Source organism: Nipponia nippon, unplaced genomic scaffold (genome assembly GCF_047370975.1).
Source record: "Nipponia nippon isolate SJK-2023a ecotype South Korea unplaced genomic scaffold, ASM4737097v1 scaffold_1, whole genome shotgun sequence".
Lineage (NCBI taxonomy): Eukaryota > Metazoa > Chordata > Aves > Pelecaniformes > Threskiornithidae > Nipponia > Nipponia nippon.
Window position 1 is genome coordinate 35,389 of NW_028262290.1, and position 18,205 is coordinate 53,593.

At 43.2% G+C, this 18,205-nt stretch overlaps 1 protein-coding gene across 9 annotated transcripts in view; it reads right to left on the reverse strand.

Annotated features, from left to right (window-relative positions):
* The window catches only part of LOC148057164 (uncharacterized), a 34,248-nt gene that overhangs the window by 11,958 nt on the left and 4,085 nt on the right, over nucleotides 1-18,205 (reverse strand). For 4 of the 9 annotated variants that reach the window (XM_087769517.1, XM_087769193.1, XM_087769438.1 and 1 more), the window contains 8 exons: nucleotides 6,365-6,463; nucleotides 6,175-6,210; nucleotides 6,020-6,076; nucleotides 5,541-5,784; nucleotides 4,412-4,451; nucleotides 4,262-4,307; nucleotides 4,103-4,166; nucleotides 3,323-4,015 (listed from right to left, as the gene is read on the reverse strand). In XM_087769517.1, coding sequence (XP_087625643.1) covers nucleotides 3,825-4,015; nucleotides 4,103-4,166; nucleotides 4,262-4,307; nucleotides 4,412-4,451; nucleotides 5,541-5,643 — 444 coding nt within the window. In that variant the 5' untranslated portion in view covers nucleotides 5,644-5,784; nucleotides 6,020-6,076; nucleotides 6,175-6,210; nucleotides 6,365-6,463 and the 3' untranslated portion in view covers nucleotides 3,323-3,824. Of the gene's footprint in view, nucleotides 1-3,322; nucleotides 4,016-4,102; nucleotides 4,167-4,261; nucleotides 4,308-4,411; nucleotides 4,452-5,540; nucleotides 5,785-6,019; nucleotides 6,077-6,174; nucleotides 6,211-6,364; nucleotides 6,468-9,395; nucleotides 9,542-9,590; nucleotides 9,744-18,205 lie in introns of those variants that run through there. The other 5 variants (XM_087769592.1, XM_087769674.1, XM_087769752.1 and 2 more) reach the window with 5 other exon arrangements.

Here is an 18,205-nt window from a genome sequence, read left to right on the forward strand (position 1 = left end):
ACAGATGTAGAGAGAAAATTTAAAAAGCAAAGGCACTAGGGAAAGACAAAAAATAATTAAAAAAATAAAGACAGCAAACAGAATAAAAGTTAACAGAAAATTTTAGAAGCAAGTAGGATTAAGGAAATAAAGAAAAAATAATAGCGACATTCAACTACAACAGAGAAGTAGAAAGAAATGGAAAATCTAAAAAGTGATGGCAAAGAAGCAAGAGAAGAAATAACTTTTAAAAGACAGCAAAGCGGAAAACAGTAGGCATAGAGAGAACTTTTTAAAAGTGAGAAGGATTCAGGAAATGAAGGGGAAAACTAAAAAATAACAACAAACTAAAATGGAGATGTAGAAAGGAAATATAAAAAGCAACAGCACTAAGGAAAGACAAGAAATAATTTAAAAATAAAGGTAGACAAAGACTGTGAATTGGATAAAAGCCGACAAAAAAAAATATTAACAGCAAAGGTGATTAAGGAAATAAGGAAAACATTTAAAAATAGCAGCGTGAACTAAAAAAAAGACATAAAAAAATTTAAAAAGCGATAGCACTGAAGAAAAAAAATTAAAAAATAAAGATGGCAAATGAGATAAAAGTAGAAAATATTAAAAGCTAAAGGATTAAGAGAGGAAAAAACTAAAAAATAGCAAGAGCAGAATAAAAGGCAGAGATAGAAAATTTTAAAAGCAATGGCACTAAGGAAATACAAGAAATAATTAAAAAATAAAGGAATCAAAGGTAATGAAAGTAGGCACAGAAATAATATTTTAAAAGGGGGGGGGGGGAATAGGGAAATAAAGAGAAGAATTAAAAAATAGGGACAGCAAGCTCAAACAGATGAAAAAAGAAAATTTAAAAAGCGAAGGCACTAAAGAAATGCAAGAGGTAATTAAAAGAAAAGACAGCATAATGAAGACCAGGAATGGGATAAAAATAGAAAATTTTTAAAAGTGACAGGGATAGGGGAAATAAATGGAAAAAAAAAAAATAGTGCCAGCGAACTTAAAGAAATGGAGAAAGAAAATTTAAAAAGCGAGGGCGCTATGGAAAGACAAATAATTAAAACATAACTACAGCAAAATAAAGACAGCGAACGGGATAAAAGGAGATAGAAAATTTTAAAAGAAATGGTGATTAAGGAAATAAGGAAGAAATTTAAAAATAGCATCAGTGAACTTAAACAGAGATGGAAAAAGAGAATGTAAAAAGCGGTGGCACTAAGGAAAAAAACAAGAAAGAATAATTAAAAACTAATGAGAGCGAATGAGATAAAAGTAGAAAATTTCAAAAGCAGAAGGATTAAGAGAGGAAAGAACTAAAAAATAGCAACAGTGAACTACAACACAGACATAAACAGCAGTTTTAAAAAGTGACCGCACTAAGGAAAGACAAGAAATCATTAAAAAATAAAGACAGCAAACGGGATAAAAGCAGGCATAGAAAGAAAACTTAAAGAGCGATGAGCATTAGGGAAATAAAGGGAAAAAATAAAAAATAGGGACAGCGAACTAAAAGAGATGGAGAGAGAAAATTTTAAAAGGGAGGGCACTAAGGGAACACAAGAAATCATTAAAACAAATACAGTGAAATAAAGACAGCGAATGGAATAAAAGGAGACAGAAAATTTTAAAAGCAACAGTGATTAGGAAATAAGGAAAAAAATTAAAAATTATTGACGGCAAACTAAATTGGAGATGTAGAAATGAAATTTAAAAAGCAAGGCCACTAAGGGAAGACAAGATATAATGAAAAAATAAAGACAGCAAAATAAAGGCAGGGATCCCGATAAAAGTAAAAAACCTAAATAGTGATGGGGATTAGGGCAATAAAGAAAAAAGTTATGAAACAGGGACAGCAAACTAAAACAGAGCTGTAGAAAGAAAATTTAAAGATTAAAGGCACTAATAAGGACAAGAAATAATTAAAAAATAAAGACAGTGAATGGAATAAAAGTAGACAGAAAATTTTAGAAACAAATAGGATTAAGGAAATAAGGAAAAAATTAATAAATCACAACAGTGAACTAAAATGGAGATGTAGAAATAAAATTGTAAAAGCAATGGCACTAAGGAAAAACAAGAAAAAAATAATTAAATCTAATGACAGCAAATGAGATAAAAGTACAAAATTTTAAAAGCCAAAGGATTAAGAGAGGAAAGCGCTAAAAAATAGCAACAGCGAACTACAATGCAGACATAAACAGAAATTTTAAAAAGCGATGGCACTAAGGAAAGACAAGAAATAATTAAATATAAAGACAGCAAATGGAATAAAAGTAGACAGAAAATTTTAAAAGCAACAGTGATTAAAGAAATAGGGAAAAATAATTAACAGCGATGGCAAACTAAAACAGAGATGTAGAAATTAAATTTAAAAAGCAAAGGCACTAAGGAAGGAGAAGAAATAATTAAAGACATCGAAGGGGAAGAAGTAGGCAAAGAAATAATATTTTAAAAGCAATGAGGATTAGGGAAATAAAAGGAAAAACTAAAAAATAGGGACAGCAAATTAAAAGAGAAATGGAGAAAAAAATTGATTTTTTTTTATTTAAAACACACATGGAAATTTAACTTAAAAGGTGACAGGATACACAACACAGGAATAAATTAAAAAATATGGATAGGGATCTTGGTAAAAGCAGACATAGAATGAAAACTGAAAAAGCAATGGGGTTCAGGACAGACAGGAAAAAATAAAAAATAAAAAAATAAAGACAGTGAAATGGTTAAAGTAGACAGAAAATTTTAAAAGCAACTGAGTAAAGGACAAGCAGGGAAGAAAATTAAAAATGGGGACAGAAAACTGGATAAAAGTTGATATAGAAAGAAAATTTTAAAAGCAAAGGCATTAAGACAAGAAAAGGTTTTTTAAATAAGGGTAGGGCGATAGAGAGAGAGACATAGGAAGAAAATTATAAAAGCGGAGCCATTAAGAAAAAATTACAAAATAAGAATAGGGAGAAAAATACAGAGAGAGTGGAAAGGTAGCAAGAAAGTTTAAAAAGCAACTGGGTTTGAGAAACATATGTAAGAATTTAAAAAATAGGGATGGATAGGTAGAAAGAAAGTTTCAAAAGCGATGGGGTACAAGAAACATAGGCACGAATTGAAAAATAGGGACAGGGAGCCTGATAGAAGGAAACTGTGGTGGGTTGACCTTGGCTGGCCACCAGGTGCCTGCCAAGCAGCTTTATACCTCCCCCTCCTCAACAAGACAGGGGGAGAAAATACAAGAAAAAAGCTTGTAGGTCAAGAGAAGGACAAAGAGGTCACTCACCAGTTACTGTCACAGGCAAAACAGACTCAACTTGGGGAAATTAATTCAGTTTATTGTCAATCAAAATCAAGACTAGGATAATAACAAACCCCAAAAACACCCCGTTCTTTTTTCCTAGGCTCATCTTCACTCCTGGCTTCTCTACATCCTACCCCCGAGCAACACAGGGGGACAGGGAGCAGGGGTCGCAGTCAGTTCACATGTCTCTGCCGCTCCTTCCTCCTCATGCTCTTGTGCTCCAGTGTGGGCTCAGGTAGATGGAGACAGACAAAAATAGTTATGGGCTGCAGAACACAGAAGGTGAAAAAGAGAGTGACAGGGAACAGGAGAGAAGCACAGAGAGAACAAGAAAGCAGAGAGGTACAACAGGAAGAGGGGAACTCATTGTCTCAGGGATGCAATGATCTCAAAAGGGAACTGAAGCACGAAGGGGCTCAGAAGCCCACCTCAGGGGTGCCCCTGCAGCCGCCATTACTTGTGGCTCCTAATATACCAAGAGACATAAAATCATCATTGTGCTTGTAAGACATCACCAGTCCCGTGCTCCTCCTCTCTACTACCCACACTTCCTCAAATGCTCATCCAATTCCACAGGCAGCCTGCACAGCATCTGCAGACCTGAAGAGAAAAGCCTCACTGAGTTGCTGCAGGGTACTTTGCTCTCAGGCGTCAACTTGGCCAACAACCACCTCCCCTTCTCAGACCGCACAAAGTGCTGCTTTGCTCCTCTGACGCTACATGCATCATCTACAAAAATCAAAGCAAATAACACATGCTGAGATAGTACCCAAAATGAGAGCCTGCCCGCACCATTCCCATCTCCCACTACTTTACCTTGGCCCATTTCCAGCGCTGCCTCTGCTGTTTTCAGGTTGCTATGTTGAGGTGCGGGTACCACCTGTAAAACCCAAACAACAAGGCATGCTTATAGCTTCACCCATAATAAGACACCTGAAAAGTAACTGCTACATCAGCCCACTAGTCGTTGCTCACCATGCCCAAGTCAGCTTCGGTGCCCATATCCCACATAGCTTCACACCTTCAAAATAAAACAAAAACCCCAAACCATAAGCTAGTCATATAGCCACCAGTCACATCTGCCCTCTAACACCACACACTGACCCACCTTCTTACTGCACTCACCTCACCTCTCTGTCACCCCACACAGCTCGTCCTTCTGCATCTGAAAAAACAGTAAGATTGAACAAGTCACCCAGATGCTGAGCAATACCTTAACAATTCCAGTGGTCTTGTTCCAATTTAGGAATACTGTCTAGAGGCCAACTACAGCCTGCCATTAAAAGAAATATGCAACTCAAGCATTAAGCCCTACATATACAAGCCCTAACACCTTTGAGATTCAATTTGCTCAACTAGAGCACTCTAGCATTCAAGCTGAGTCTCCCAGATGGCTCCGGTCATCCCCTCAGCACCTGAAAAACACTATGGAAATTACTGTCCTCACCCGCTGCCAATGCATACTTGCTCTGAGATGGGCTGTACGGCCTTTGCCAAGACAGTCTAGGCATATTAACATCAGCCGTAAACTCTTAGTGCTTATCTTCCCCTGACTCTACCATTGCTACACTCCCAGGCACAGCAGTTCCAACCCAGACACACACACACAGACCAACACTGCGCACAACCACTATAAACTACATGACCCAGAGACCTAAGAAAACTCTTGGCAAGAGGAATGAGTCCTGGCCTGGAAATGCCATCGGACGAGAAGATTGATGGGGTCGCGAGGAAGAATCTACAGCAGCCCCAGAGAAGTCGAATGCCATCACCAGTGGTAAAAACATGCATAAAAAGATATGTCCATAGCTGGGACGATGGATGCATGAGAAGCCAGGCTTAAAGACCTAAGAATGTTAAGACATAGGGAACAAGTCCCAGAAAAGGGCTCCGGGAAAACAGACCGCTCTTGAGCAGCGATGCCAACGCTGCCTTAATCGCCACCACAAAAAATTACCATCTGTAAACTTTTGATGTGCGAGACACACAAGACAGATCCATGTGTTAAACTTACAATTTGAGAAAAGAAGCACTCAGCATTATGCTGATGAGCTGACGCAGGCTGGACCTGCCCTGCCCATCAGACTCGCTCCTGTTTTACAGAAAGGACCCCACGCTCTCTTTCTGTCCAAACATGCCTGATCTCAAACCACCTTCTCCACTACACTTATTTTAAAACCCCTGCCTGCCCCACCTGCGCTTCCCCCACCCAACTGACCACCTGCACAAAGATAGCATCGGCCCCTCAACTTGCCTTTTGGAGGGCTGGGGGTCAGAAACCATCTTTTACGAAGACCACATAGGCTACATAGGATGTTGCTGCAACAACCCAGATCCTCTTTATCATCTGCAAACATAGAGTGCCATCAGTCAGCGTCGCACCAGTCAATGCTGACCTCTTCCGCAATGAGGCCCTCCTCAGAAGCGCTGTGGCATTCTGCTCGCTCCCAGTCTAATGCCAGATGTTGTGGCCAGCATCACCCATGGCACCTAGAAAACTAGAAATATAAAGCAACCGTTGTGCATGGAAGCAGTCGCCCACTCACAAACAATTCTACACCTCAAAAATAACTGCTGCTATGGTTCCTGTTCATTGCTCAACTTGCCCAACAAGCTCGGGGTGGACATTCTGCTTTGCGTGTAGTTTTGTGAGTTGCTTTACACCTTCAAAACAGAGCATAGTTGCATAGGCACTGACGGGCACATTCCCTCCATCGTTGTGTGTCGACCTACCTTCTCACAATGCTCTGCTTGCCTCATCCCTTCGGTGTCCAGCTCCCTACTGTGCATCTGAAGCAACAATAAAATAAAACAAAGTCAAATGGATGCTGACGAATACCCTAGTGAACAGTGAACCTTCCCCATTCTGACTTCTTCACTCCACTAACCTTGTCGATTTGTGCTTTACGCTCCAACCTGCCAGGCTGACGCAGCAACATCAGTGAGTTAAAAAAAAAAAAAAAGACAAACAGTAATACCTGTAAGAAGTAGACACCCTTACCTCTTCTTTCCCCCTACCCCAATAGCCACATCCCGGACTCATCCTTTCCCCCAGCCCGCTAACACAGCTCCGCTTGCCTCCTGTGCTGCACCTCTAGGGTCAGCGTCCATGTCAGGCACCCACTCATAGTCGGTCCTTCTCCAATGACTCAGGAACCATAACCTTCGATGCCAAGCCTGCCTTGGGAAAATGCGGAAAGGCACACAGATGTTACATACTGCTTTCCAAAAGAAAGAGCCCACCATGCAAAACAGACTAACAAATCTCTTTGACTGACTTACATATTCAGGCAACACAGACACCCCAAAAGCACAAAACCCAGACGATCGACCTCAACCCCCCATCACGGCCTATGATGCCGTCCCCTTGCCTTTGCTGTCGTGCCTCGCTCGACTGTCCTGCTTAGCCCAGACCTATTACTTAAACTGCAAGAATAAGTCAAACCTCCCACCGACACACAAAAATTACAGTTACTGCCAGATGATTCAAATATAGGCAAAGACCGACAAGCCAAACACCAAAAGAGCTACAAGTAGCAAATGACCATGGCTGGTGTAATGACAGACTCTTCCTTTATGGATAACCAACTCCTAAATGACTCCATGAACTGCAGCATGGAGAACCCCTCAGTAGACAGCATGCTGGCATGTGAGCACTGACATATATGGGACAGGTCACTGGGCTGCCTGAAGCTGCCTGCATACACAGTGCCGCTGTTAGATAACACTGCACTATAAAGCCTGGGAGCAAAGGGAGGTGCTGGGGGGACCACAAAGCACACAGGGAGGCGCTGGAGACCTCAGAGTTCTGGAGGGTATATTTTAATGTATCTTAATGTGCCTAATGCTTTCCAAGAATGGACTTCTCTGACATTCAGCCCTGCACGTTGTGATGTGGAGGCTCAGACAGTTTATGCTGCGTCTCTCGTGACTTTGTCCTATCTCCCATTGCCTGTGGAGAGACTAAAACAGAACAGACCTCAGCAAAACCCAAATTCAACTGCAAAACCCATCTGAGAAAGGCTGATGAACCCGCCTCACTTTCCCAACCATCCTCCAGTCCCAAAACTTTGAGAAACCCCTTCTCTTCTCCTGAACTGGCAGGGAAGGAAGCCCACTCCTTCCTGACACCTCCTGCCCTGTATTTGCACCCCTGAACCCCCCGTGTCATCCACTCCTTGAGAGCTGTTCTTCCAAGCTGCGCCCCACATTCTGTGAGCACCTCTTATCTTCCATCTTCCCACAGACTCAGGGTTCTGCTACAGGCCCACAAAATAAGTGAATCATAGAATCATAGAATGCTTTGGGATGGAAGGGACCTTTAAAAGTCATCTAGTCCAAACCCCCTGCTATTGGCAGGGACATCTACAACCAGATCAGGTTGCTCAGAGCCCCATCCAGGCTGTCCTTCAATGTTTCCAAGAATGGGGCATCTCTGGGCAACCTCTCTGGGCAACCCGTTCCAGTGTTTCACTAAAACCTCATTGTAAAAAATTTCTTCCTTATATCTAGTCTGAATCTACCCTCTTTTAGTTTAAAACCATTAGCCTTTGTCCTGTCGCTATCAGCCCTGCTAAAAAGTCTGTCCCCATCTTTTGTATAGGCCCCCTTTAAGTATTGAAAGGCCACAATAAGGTCTCCCCACAGCCTTCTCTTCTCCAGGCTGAACAACCCCAGCTTTCAGCCTTTCCTCATAGCAGAGGGGTTCCATCCCTCTGATCATTTTTGTGGCCCTCCTCTAGACCCTCTCCAACAGGTCCGTGTCCCTCAGGCATGTCAACTGCACCACTCAGCTTGGTGTCATCTGCACATTTGCTGAGGGTGCACTCGATCCCGCTGTCTATGTCATTGATGAAGATATTGAACAGCACTGGCCCCAGTACAGACCACTGAGGGACACCACTCGTTTCTGGTCTCCATCTGGACATTGAGCCATTGACCACTACCCTCTGGATGCGACCATCCAGCCAATTCCTTATCCACCCAAGAGTCCACCCATCAAATCCGTATCCTTCTAATTTAGAGAGAAAGACATTGTGGGGGACCGTGTCAAAGGCCTTACAGAAGTCCAGATAGATGACATCCGTAGCTCTTCCCTCATCCACTGATGTAGTCATTCCATCATAGAAGGCCACTGCGTTGGTCAGGCAGGACTTGCCCCTGGTGAAGCCATGCTGGCTGTCTCAAATCACCTCCCTGTCCTCCATGTGCCTTAGCATAATGTCTAGGAGGATCTGTTCCATGATCTTCCCAGACACAGAGGTGAGGCTGACCGGTCGGTAGTTCCCACGCTCCTCCTTTTTATCCTTTTTAAAAATGGCTGCAATATTTCCCTTTTTCCAGTCCCCAGGGACTTCACCTGACTGCCATGACTTTTCAAATATCATGGAGAGTGGCTTAGCAACTACATCAACCAACTCCCTCAGGACTCTGAGATGCATCTCATTGGGACCCATAGACTTATGTATGTTCAGGTTCCTCAGGTGGTCGCGAACCTGATCTCTTACAGTGGGAGGACCTCTGCCTCCCTGATCCCCGTCAAATGGCCCATTGACTCGGGAGGTGTGAGGAGAGGGGTTGCCAGTGAAGACTGAGGCAAAGAAGTCCTGATGCTTATAATCTATGAGGGAGCTGCTGCAAGCTGCCAAGGTTCCAAGGAAAACATGGTACTCTGTTGGCGATCGAGAAAGGCGATGAGCTGTTCCATACCCTGAAAGACACTATAGCTTATGTCCCCACTGCTTGCTTGAGAAATGCTGAAACCCCATATACAGATGCATACAAAATGCCCACTTTAACCCCTGCTAGATCATTTCACCATCACTCCTATTAAGAGACAGTGTCAACAACTTGCACAGTATGCAGCAAAACTGGTGAAAGAAAGAAGGTTCCATCTTCATTAAAGTCAGGAAGTCCAGGAAAATACAAAGCACTCAGGAAAAAAAAAACCAAAAAAACCAACAAAACATACTATTAAACCATCTTGTGACCCCTGAACATCCAATACAAAATTACTGACCTGAAAGAAGAAAAAAAAAAAAAAGGCTGCAAACAAGTGTACTTTCTGTTATATCTGCTGCTGAACCTTGATTGGTCCTGAAGCCCTTACCTCAAACAGACACCTCCGCTTCTCTCAGTGTCAAAACACACCTGCGCAAAGACCTGAGACAGCTCAAAAGCTTCAATCGACTAAAGGAAGAGCAGACCACCGACATCGGAAAAGCCCAGAAGCAAAATGAGCTCCTAGAGCAGAGGCTGCAGCTCATATGCCCCGGGCCCCGCCCACCACCCTTCCCACATTCACCTGGGAAAGGGAAGGGGCGAACCACCAGAAGGCATAAAGGCGGCCGGAGAAGTGGCAGGGAGTTTGCTCATATGCAGTAAACTTAGAGTGTCCAAAGCACTGAACAGAGAAAGCAACCCTTCCTGGAAACAAGGATGCCACAGCCGGTGTAGACCGACAGTGATGCACCGCCCCTGCCGGGCCGTCTCCAGGGGCGGGGCCTCTCGCTAAGGGTGGCACCCTTCCCCTGCCGGGCTGTCTCTAGAGGCACGGCCTGTCATTAGGGGTGGTGCCCTTCCCCTGCCGGGCCGTCTCCAGGGGCGGGGCCTGTCGCTAGGGGTGGCACCCTTCCCCTGCCGGGCCGTCTCCAGGGGCGGGGCCTGTCGCTACGGGTGGCTATAAGGAAATGCAAGAAAAAAGTACAAAATAAAGAAAGGGTGACAAACAGACAGACACATAGAAAGTAAATTTAAAAAGCAGTGCGGTACACAACAGACCAAAACCTATTAAAAAATAAGGATAGGGAGCTTGATCAAAGTAGTTATAGAAAGAGAATTTCAAAAGCAACTGGGTAGAGGACAAATAGAAAAAAAATTAAACACGGAGACAGCAAACTAGATAAAAGTAGACACAGAAACAAAAATTTTAAAGCCAAGGGACTAAGACAGGAAAGAATTTTAAAAATAGCAACAGTGAACTAAAGTGAAGACAAACAGAAATTGTAAAAAGTGACTGCGCTAAGGAAAGACAAGAAATAATTAAAAAATAAAGACAGTGAACAGGATAAAGGTAGACAGAAAATTTTAAAAACAACAGAGTTTAGGGAAATAGAGAAAGAAATTTAAAAGTACATGCAGCGAACTAAAATGGGGATGTAGGAAGAAAATTTAGAAAGCAAAGGCACTAAGGAAAGAGAATAAATAATTAGAAATAAAGACATTGAAGGAAAAAAAACTAGACAGAACATTTTAAAAGCGATGGGGATTAGGGACATAAAGGGGAAAATTAAAAAATAGGGACAGCGAAATAAAACAGATGTGGAAAGAAAATTTAAAAAGCAAGGGCACTACAGGAGGACAAAAAATAATTAAAAAATAAAGACAGCTAATAATAAAAGTAGACAGAAAATTTTAGAAACAAATAGGATTAAGGAAATAAAGAAAAAAATAATAGTGACTGTTAGCAAATAGTTAATCAAGGCTTTGAATATTATTATGCATTTAAGAATAGTTATTGTATAGGGTAATTTAGAAAAGATAAATTACATGAATTGTGTAACTACAGGTGTTTTGTATTAATGTAAGTCTATGCTACACTGCTCATTTTGTCCCTGTATAGCCCTATCCCATGACTGGATTAATCACCAGCGGAGTTTATCAGTAGATAAAGATAGATGTAGTAAGAAAAGATGAATAATTGAACAGCTGATTAAGACATTTTAACTGATGTAGACATTAGATGAGAATAAGGGTAAGGTAAGCATTCATAATATAAGTTAAGAGGTCAGATTCTTAGAATTTAAAGACTGTTTTAAATAGAGCATTGTGAAAGTAGACATAGAAGGGAAATAAATGACTTTTATGATCTTGCATCGGACCAGTGGTTGAAGTGGTCTACGTGGTCAATAAACAAGAACTGAAACAGAACACAAAGAACTTTCTGCTGACCAGAAGAATGAAGAATTGAGAACACAGTGGAAACCTTAGGTGGACTTTGATAATCATGTAATTGTTATAGAAACATATATAAGGTGACATTTTTAACACCTAGTTGCCACTCTCTGAGGTGATGGCCCAATTCCGAGTTGTTAATAAAGCAAACCTAGAGTTTCACCCACTTTCTGGTGAAAATTCTTCAACAGTGACATTAAACTATGACAGAGCAGTAGAAAGAAACGGGAAATCTAAAAAGTGATGGCAAAGAAGCAACAGAAGAAATAATTTTAAAAGACAGTGAAGGAAAAAAGTAGGCATAGAAAGAGCTTGTAAAAAGCAAGACAAATTCAGGAAGTGAAGGGAAAAACTAAAAAATAGGGACAGCACACTAAAATGGAGACATAGAAATAAAATTTTAAAAGCAACAGCACTAAGGAAAGTCAAGTAATTAAAACAGAAATACAGCAAAGTAAAGACAGTGAATGGGATGAGACAGAAAATTTTAAAAGCAATGGTGATTAAAGAAATAAGGAAGAAATGAAAAAATAGCAATGGCAAACTAAAGCGGAGACATAGAAACAAAATGTAAAAAACAAGGACACTAAGGAAAGACAAGATATAATTAAAGAATAAAGACAGCAAAATAAAGAGAGGGAATGGGATAAAAGTAGAAAACAGTTGCAGGGATTAGGGCAATAAACAAAAAAATTAAAAACAGGGACAGCGAACTAAAACAGAGACGCAGAAAGAAAATTTAAAAAGCAAAGGTACTAATATAGACAAGAAATAATTAAAAAATAAAAACAGCAAACAATAAAAGGAGACAAACTTTTAAAAGCAACGGCGATTAAAGGAACAAGAAAAAATTAATAAATAGGAACAGCGAACTAAAACAGAGACATAGAAACAAAATTTAAAAAGCAAGGGCACTCAGGAAAGACAAGAAAAAATAATTAAAAACTAATGACAGCGAACAAGATAAAAGTAGAAAATTTTAAAAGCCAAAGGATTGAGAAGAAAGTGCCAAAAAATAGCGACAGCAAACTACAACACAGACACAAATAGAATTTTTTAAAAATGATGGTACTAAGGAAAGACAAGAAATCATTAAAAAATAAAGACTGTGAATGGGATAAAGGTAGGCATAGAAAGAAAACTTTAAAAGCAATGAGCATTAGGGAAATAAAGGGAAAAAAAATATGAAATAGGGACAGCAAACTAAAACACAGAAGTAGAAAGAAAACTTAAAAAGCAACCACACTAAGAAAATAAATAATTAAATGTAAAGACAGCAAATGGAATAAAAGTAGACAAAACATTTTAAAAGCAACTGTGATTAAAGAAATAAGGAAAAAATAATAAATACTGTTGGGAAACTAAAACGGAGACATAGAAATAAAATTTAAAAAGCGAGGGCACTAAGGAAAGAGAAGAAATAATTAAAAATCAAGACATCAAAGGGAAAAAAGTAGACAGAAAGAACATCTAAAACATGACGGGCATTAGGGAAATAAAGGGGAAAATTAAAAAACAGGGACAGCGAGCTAAAAGAGATGGAGAAAGAAAATTTGATTTTTTTTTTTAACACATGGAAATATAATTTCTAAAGTGACAGGGTACACAATACACAGGAATAAAAAAATAGGGATGGCAAACTGGATAAACTTTGACATAGTTTAAAATGTCATGGCTCTAGGGAAAGACAAGAATAAATTAAAAAATAAGAATGGGGGGAAATAGAGACACACATAAAAGTAAATTTAAAAGGCAACAGGGTGCACGACACAGGAAAGAATTAAAAAATACAGATAGGGAGCTTGATAAAAGCAAACGTAGAAATAAAATTGAAGAAGCGACAGGGTACATGACAGACAGGAGAGAATTAGAAACTAAAGACTGGATAAAAGTAGCCATAGAAACAAAACTTAAAGTTGATGGAGTATAGTGTAGAGAGGGGGAAAAAAAAAAAAAAAAGAAGGACAGGAAACTAAATAAATGGAGACATAGAAAGAAATTTTTTAAAGCAACTGAATACAGGACAGAGAGGGAGGAATTAAAAAATAGGGACAGGGAATCGGATAGAGGGAGACATAGACATTTTGAAAAGCGACAGGCTACAGGGAACACAGGACAGAATTAAAAAATAAGAACAGGGATGAGAATAGAGGGAAACATTGAAAGAAAATTTTAGAAGTGACAGGGTATACGGAAGAAAGGGAGGAATTAAATTTTAAGGAAAGGGAAATGGATAAATGGAATTGCTGAAAGAGAAATTAAATAGCAAAGGGGTACAAGAAATATAGCGAAGAATTTAAAAATCAAGAAAGGGACTGGCGTGGTTTAACCCCAGTCAGCAACTAAGCACCACAGAGCTGCTTGCTTACCCTCCCCACCCCACCCCCAATGGGATGGGTGAGAGAAACAAAAAAAATAAAAGTAAAACCTGTGGGTTGGGATAAAGACAGTTTAATAGGACAGCAGAGGAAGAAAAATAACAATAATAATAATGATGATAAAAGAATATACAAAACAAGTGATGCACAATGCAATTGCTCACCACTTGCCGACCAATGCCCAGCCCGTTCCCAAGCAGCGATTGCTGCCCCCAGCCAACTCCCCCCAGCTGATATACTGATCATGACATCATAGGGTACAGAATAGCCCTTTGGCCAGTCTGGGTCAGCTGTCCTGGCTGTGCTCCCTCCCAGCTTCTTGTGCACCCAGCAGAGCATGGGAAGCTGAAAAGTCCTTGACTAGTGTTAAACACTGCTTAGCAACAACTAAAACATCAGTGTTATCAACATTATTCTCATACTAAATCCAAACCACAGCACTATACCAGCTACTAGGAAGAAAATTAATTCTATCCCAGCCAAAACCAGGACAGGGAGCCAGATAAGGAATTTCAAAAAGCAACTGAGTACAAGAAACCTAGACAAGAATTATAACATGGGGACAGGGAGATGGATAGAGGACAACGTAGAAAGAAAATGTAAACAGTGATCAGGTACAAGAAACAGAGGAATTAAAAAATAAGGACAGGGAGATGGATAGAAGGAAAGAGGGCAAGTGAAAAGGTTGAGAGTGGCTCAAAGAGCAAATGGAGTGCCCCAGGGCACACCCAAAGGCAAACGGATGGGTCCTGAGGAGACATGGGGCAAACTGAAGGCTTCTTACTTCCAAGAAGTCATCCTTCACTTCCCTTTCACAGACAGCTGTAATATAGGCTTGGCATACAACTTGAGGATCGCTACCCAGGCAGTCGTGACCTACAACTCCACATGCATAGAGCAGTTCTCAGAAGTCATGCCGACAACTTGCAACATGAGTATTGTCACCCGGGGACAACCATGTCTGGTTCCACCAGAGATGCAAAACATCCCCATCCCAAACCGGGAAAAACTGTGAAAACCCCAATGTCCCTCTAAATCGAAGTGGACTCTCCTGTAAGTGACACGTGGCTGGTAACAAATGGACAGGCCAAGCCCCTGCCATGGGGCAGAGGGGGTGTGGGCACCCAGAACTACAGCTCCCGGTGTGCCACGGAATGCAACGTCGCTGACCTAAATCCCACAACCAGAAAACTACACCTCCTGGCATGCCTCGCAGGTAACATGGCCAGACAGAAGTCCATTGTCCAAAGATTACACCACTTGGCAAATCCTGCAAACAATGTGCCCACCCAAAAGCACAGTGTTGAGAGACGATATCTGCTGTCATGTTCTGCAAACCAGGATGGCCTCCTGGAAGTTCAGTGCCGGAAGACTACACCTCCTGGAATGCCATGGGCCACAGTGTTCTGAGAGTGTTAAGCCTGTGGGAAGCCTGGGAACCACTTCCCAGAAGCCTCATGGAGCCCAGAACACCACCCTGGGATCAAAACCAGCCTGATGCTTCCCCACAGTCACCTTGGTTTGGGTCCAACACTGCTCCAGCTAACACACACTCACCCGCTACCTGTCCGGCACCGCCCACTCCTCTGGCACAGTCCCGACCTGCCCCAGCCCCTCTGCACACACTTTGGGACCCTCACTAGTGCTTCCTTTCCCTAGGGCTCCCCCCCACCCACCCATGACACATCCCCAACCTGACCCAGGCTGCCCTGCAGCACTGCTACAGCCCCTCAGCATGCCCCATCCCAGCCACGATTCCCTCCAGCCAGTCCCAGCTGCCTGGGCAACCCTGCACACCTGGGTGCAGCCACCACATTGCACTGATGTGCCGCCTTCCCCCACCACAGCCCCAAGCCACCCACCACCCCTGTCCTCTGGCCCCATTGTGGCTCTCCCCAGGCCCTGTCCCACTGTACCTTCAACCTCCCCCACCATGTGTCACCTTGGCTGGGATGCCTCTGCACGCATGGGACCCGCAGGCTCACACATGGATCCCTGTCCTCACTCATACTTGGCAGTTCCCTGTCCTCACTCATGTCTTGGCAGTTCCAGCCACAGTCTCAATCCCAGCTGGTGATGTTTGGCAGGGGCTCTGTTGTCCCAGTCTGGCCACAGTACGGCCACCTCAGAGCAGCACAGACCCCTCCAGCATGGCTGCAGGGAGCAGCACAGCTCTCCTCCTGCCCACTCTCAGCTGCAGTCTCTACCCCCTGCTCCATGGCCCACAGCTGTAGCCCATGGGGAACACAGGGCCAGTGCCATTAGCCCCATCAGGGACAGCTGGGGCTACCGTGGTAGGAGAGGTATGCCCCAGCTCCTGGGAGCAGCTTGTTGAAAGCTAACGAGAAAGCCCTAGGGGTGCACAAAAAGGGAAAAGACGTAGTATTAAAGGTGACAAGAGAACAAAAGGCTACAAAGAGTTCTGCTGTGTAACAAAAAGAAAGACAAAACCCCACACCAAGGAATGACAGGGAAATGGAGGACTCTGAGGGCACAGAAAAGGGGGTGGGGATGGAAAAAAACCATGACCCTGGAGCACATCAGAAACTCTTGGGCCAAGGCAGAAAGCTGAACAGAAAGCTTTGTGGCATGCTGCAAGACAAACACAGGTCCCAGCAGTATGCAGAAAGGCACATGGAAGCCTCAGGGGCAACCCAAAGTGAATTGAAGGGTTCAGAAGGCAAATGGAGGACTCTGTGGCACAACAAAATACAAATGAAGGGTCTTGGTGCACACCAAGACAGCCATAAGACACGCTGTGGGGATCAATGTGACTGATAGGAAGTTGCCTGCAGGTACCCCCTGCCCCTATGGAAACTCTGTCTCCCAGCCCCACCAACACAGGTCTTAGCCCCAGACACACTGGGGGTTAAAAACTGGCTGGATGACCAAGCCCAGAGAGTGGTGATGAATGGAGTCAAATCCAGTTGGCAGCTGGTCACAAGTGGTGTTCCCCAGGGCTCAGTACTGAGGCCAGTCCTGTTCAATATCTTTATTGATGATCTGGATGAGGGGACTGAGTGATCAGTAAGTTTGCAGATGACACCAAGTTGGGTAGAAGTGTCGATCTGCTGAAGGGTAGGAAGGCCCTACAGAGGGACCTGGACAGGCTGGATCGATGGGTCAAGGACAACTGTATGAGATTCAAAAAGGCTAATTGCCGGGTCCTGCACTTCGGTCACAACAACCCCATGCAACACTACAGGCTGGGGGAGGAGTGGCTGGAGAGCTGCCTGGCAGAAAAGGACCTGGGGGTGTTGACTGACAGCCGCCTGAACATGAGCCAGCAGTGTGCTCAGGTGGCCAAGGGGGCCAATGGCATCCTGGCTTATATCAGGAATAGTGTGGCCAGCAGAACCAGGGAGGTGACAGTGCCCCTGTATTCAGCACTGGTGAGGCCACACCTCGAGTACTGTGTTCAGTTTTGGGCCCCTCACCCCAAGAAGGACATCGAGGTACTAGAGTGTGTCCAAAGAAGGGCAACGAAGTTGGTGAAGGGTCTAGAGAACAAGTCTTACGAGGAGTGGCTGAGGGAGCTGGGGTTGTTTAGTTTGGAGAAGAGGAGGCTGAGGGGAGACCTTATTGCTCTCTACAGCTACCTGAAAGGAGGTTGTAGCGAGATGGGGGTCAGTCTCTTCTCCCTAGTAACAAGCGATAGGATGAGAGGAAACGGCCTCAAGCTGTGCCAGGGGAAGTTTAGGTTGGATCTTAGGAAGGGTTGTCAGGCATTGGAACAGGCTGCCCAGGGAAGTGGTTGAGTCTCCATCCCTGGAGGTATTTAAAAGAAGGGTAGACATGGTGCTTGAGGACATGGTTGAGTGGTGGACTTGGCAGTGATAGGTTAACAGTTGGACTCAATGATCTTAAGGGTCTTTTCCAACCTTAACGATTCTATGATTCCATGATCTCAAGTTGATGTCAGCAAACTCAGGAGCAGCCTAGGAATCTCACAAAGCTGGACCCTGACTGCCCCCAGGGTGACAGGAAATCCCACCGACAGCTCCGAGCATTCATGGCAATGTGAAGGACATCCCCCGCAAGTGTGTGAACAGCACTGGAGTTCTCTGGGAACCCCCCAGGGACCTTAAAGGGGTCCAAGAGACCTTGGGACCAGCCCTCAACCCCTCAGACCCAACGGATAACCTCCTTCTCTTGGGCACTGTCTGGTGGCACTTTCTATTAAATCTAAAGGGACTGCAGGAACCACAGCCAAGAGTGCAAAGAATAAAGCAAGTATTCATTATTTAATGCACATAAACAACACCTGGGAGCAAGTCTGCCAGTGAGCTCAGTGCCAATACACTTCCCCTCCTCCTGCAACACCTTGTCAATCTGGTGGGGAGGGGTAGACTCCTCCTGTTGCCCTTCATATAGCAAGTCACTGAGCAGCTTTCGGCCTCCCCCCACTTCTTCCTTCAGAGATAGGATTCAGATCTTAAGTTTGAGAGGTCACTAACAGCACCTCAAAAGCCTTTTTCTCTGGCCAGCAAATGCCACCCTAAAGACTAACCAGAAAATGCCTCACAGAGCAGTCAGGACAAGGGTAAAACTTTGCAGCTAGGAAATATTTTTTTAATGATGTAAAATA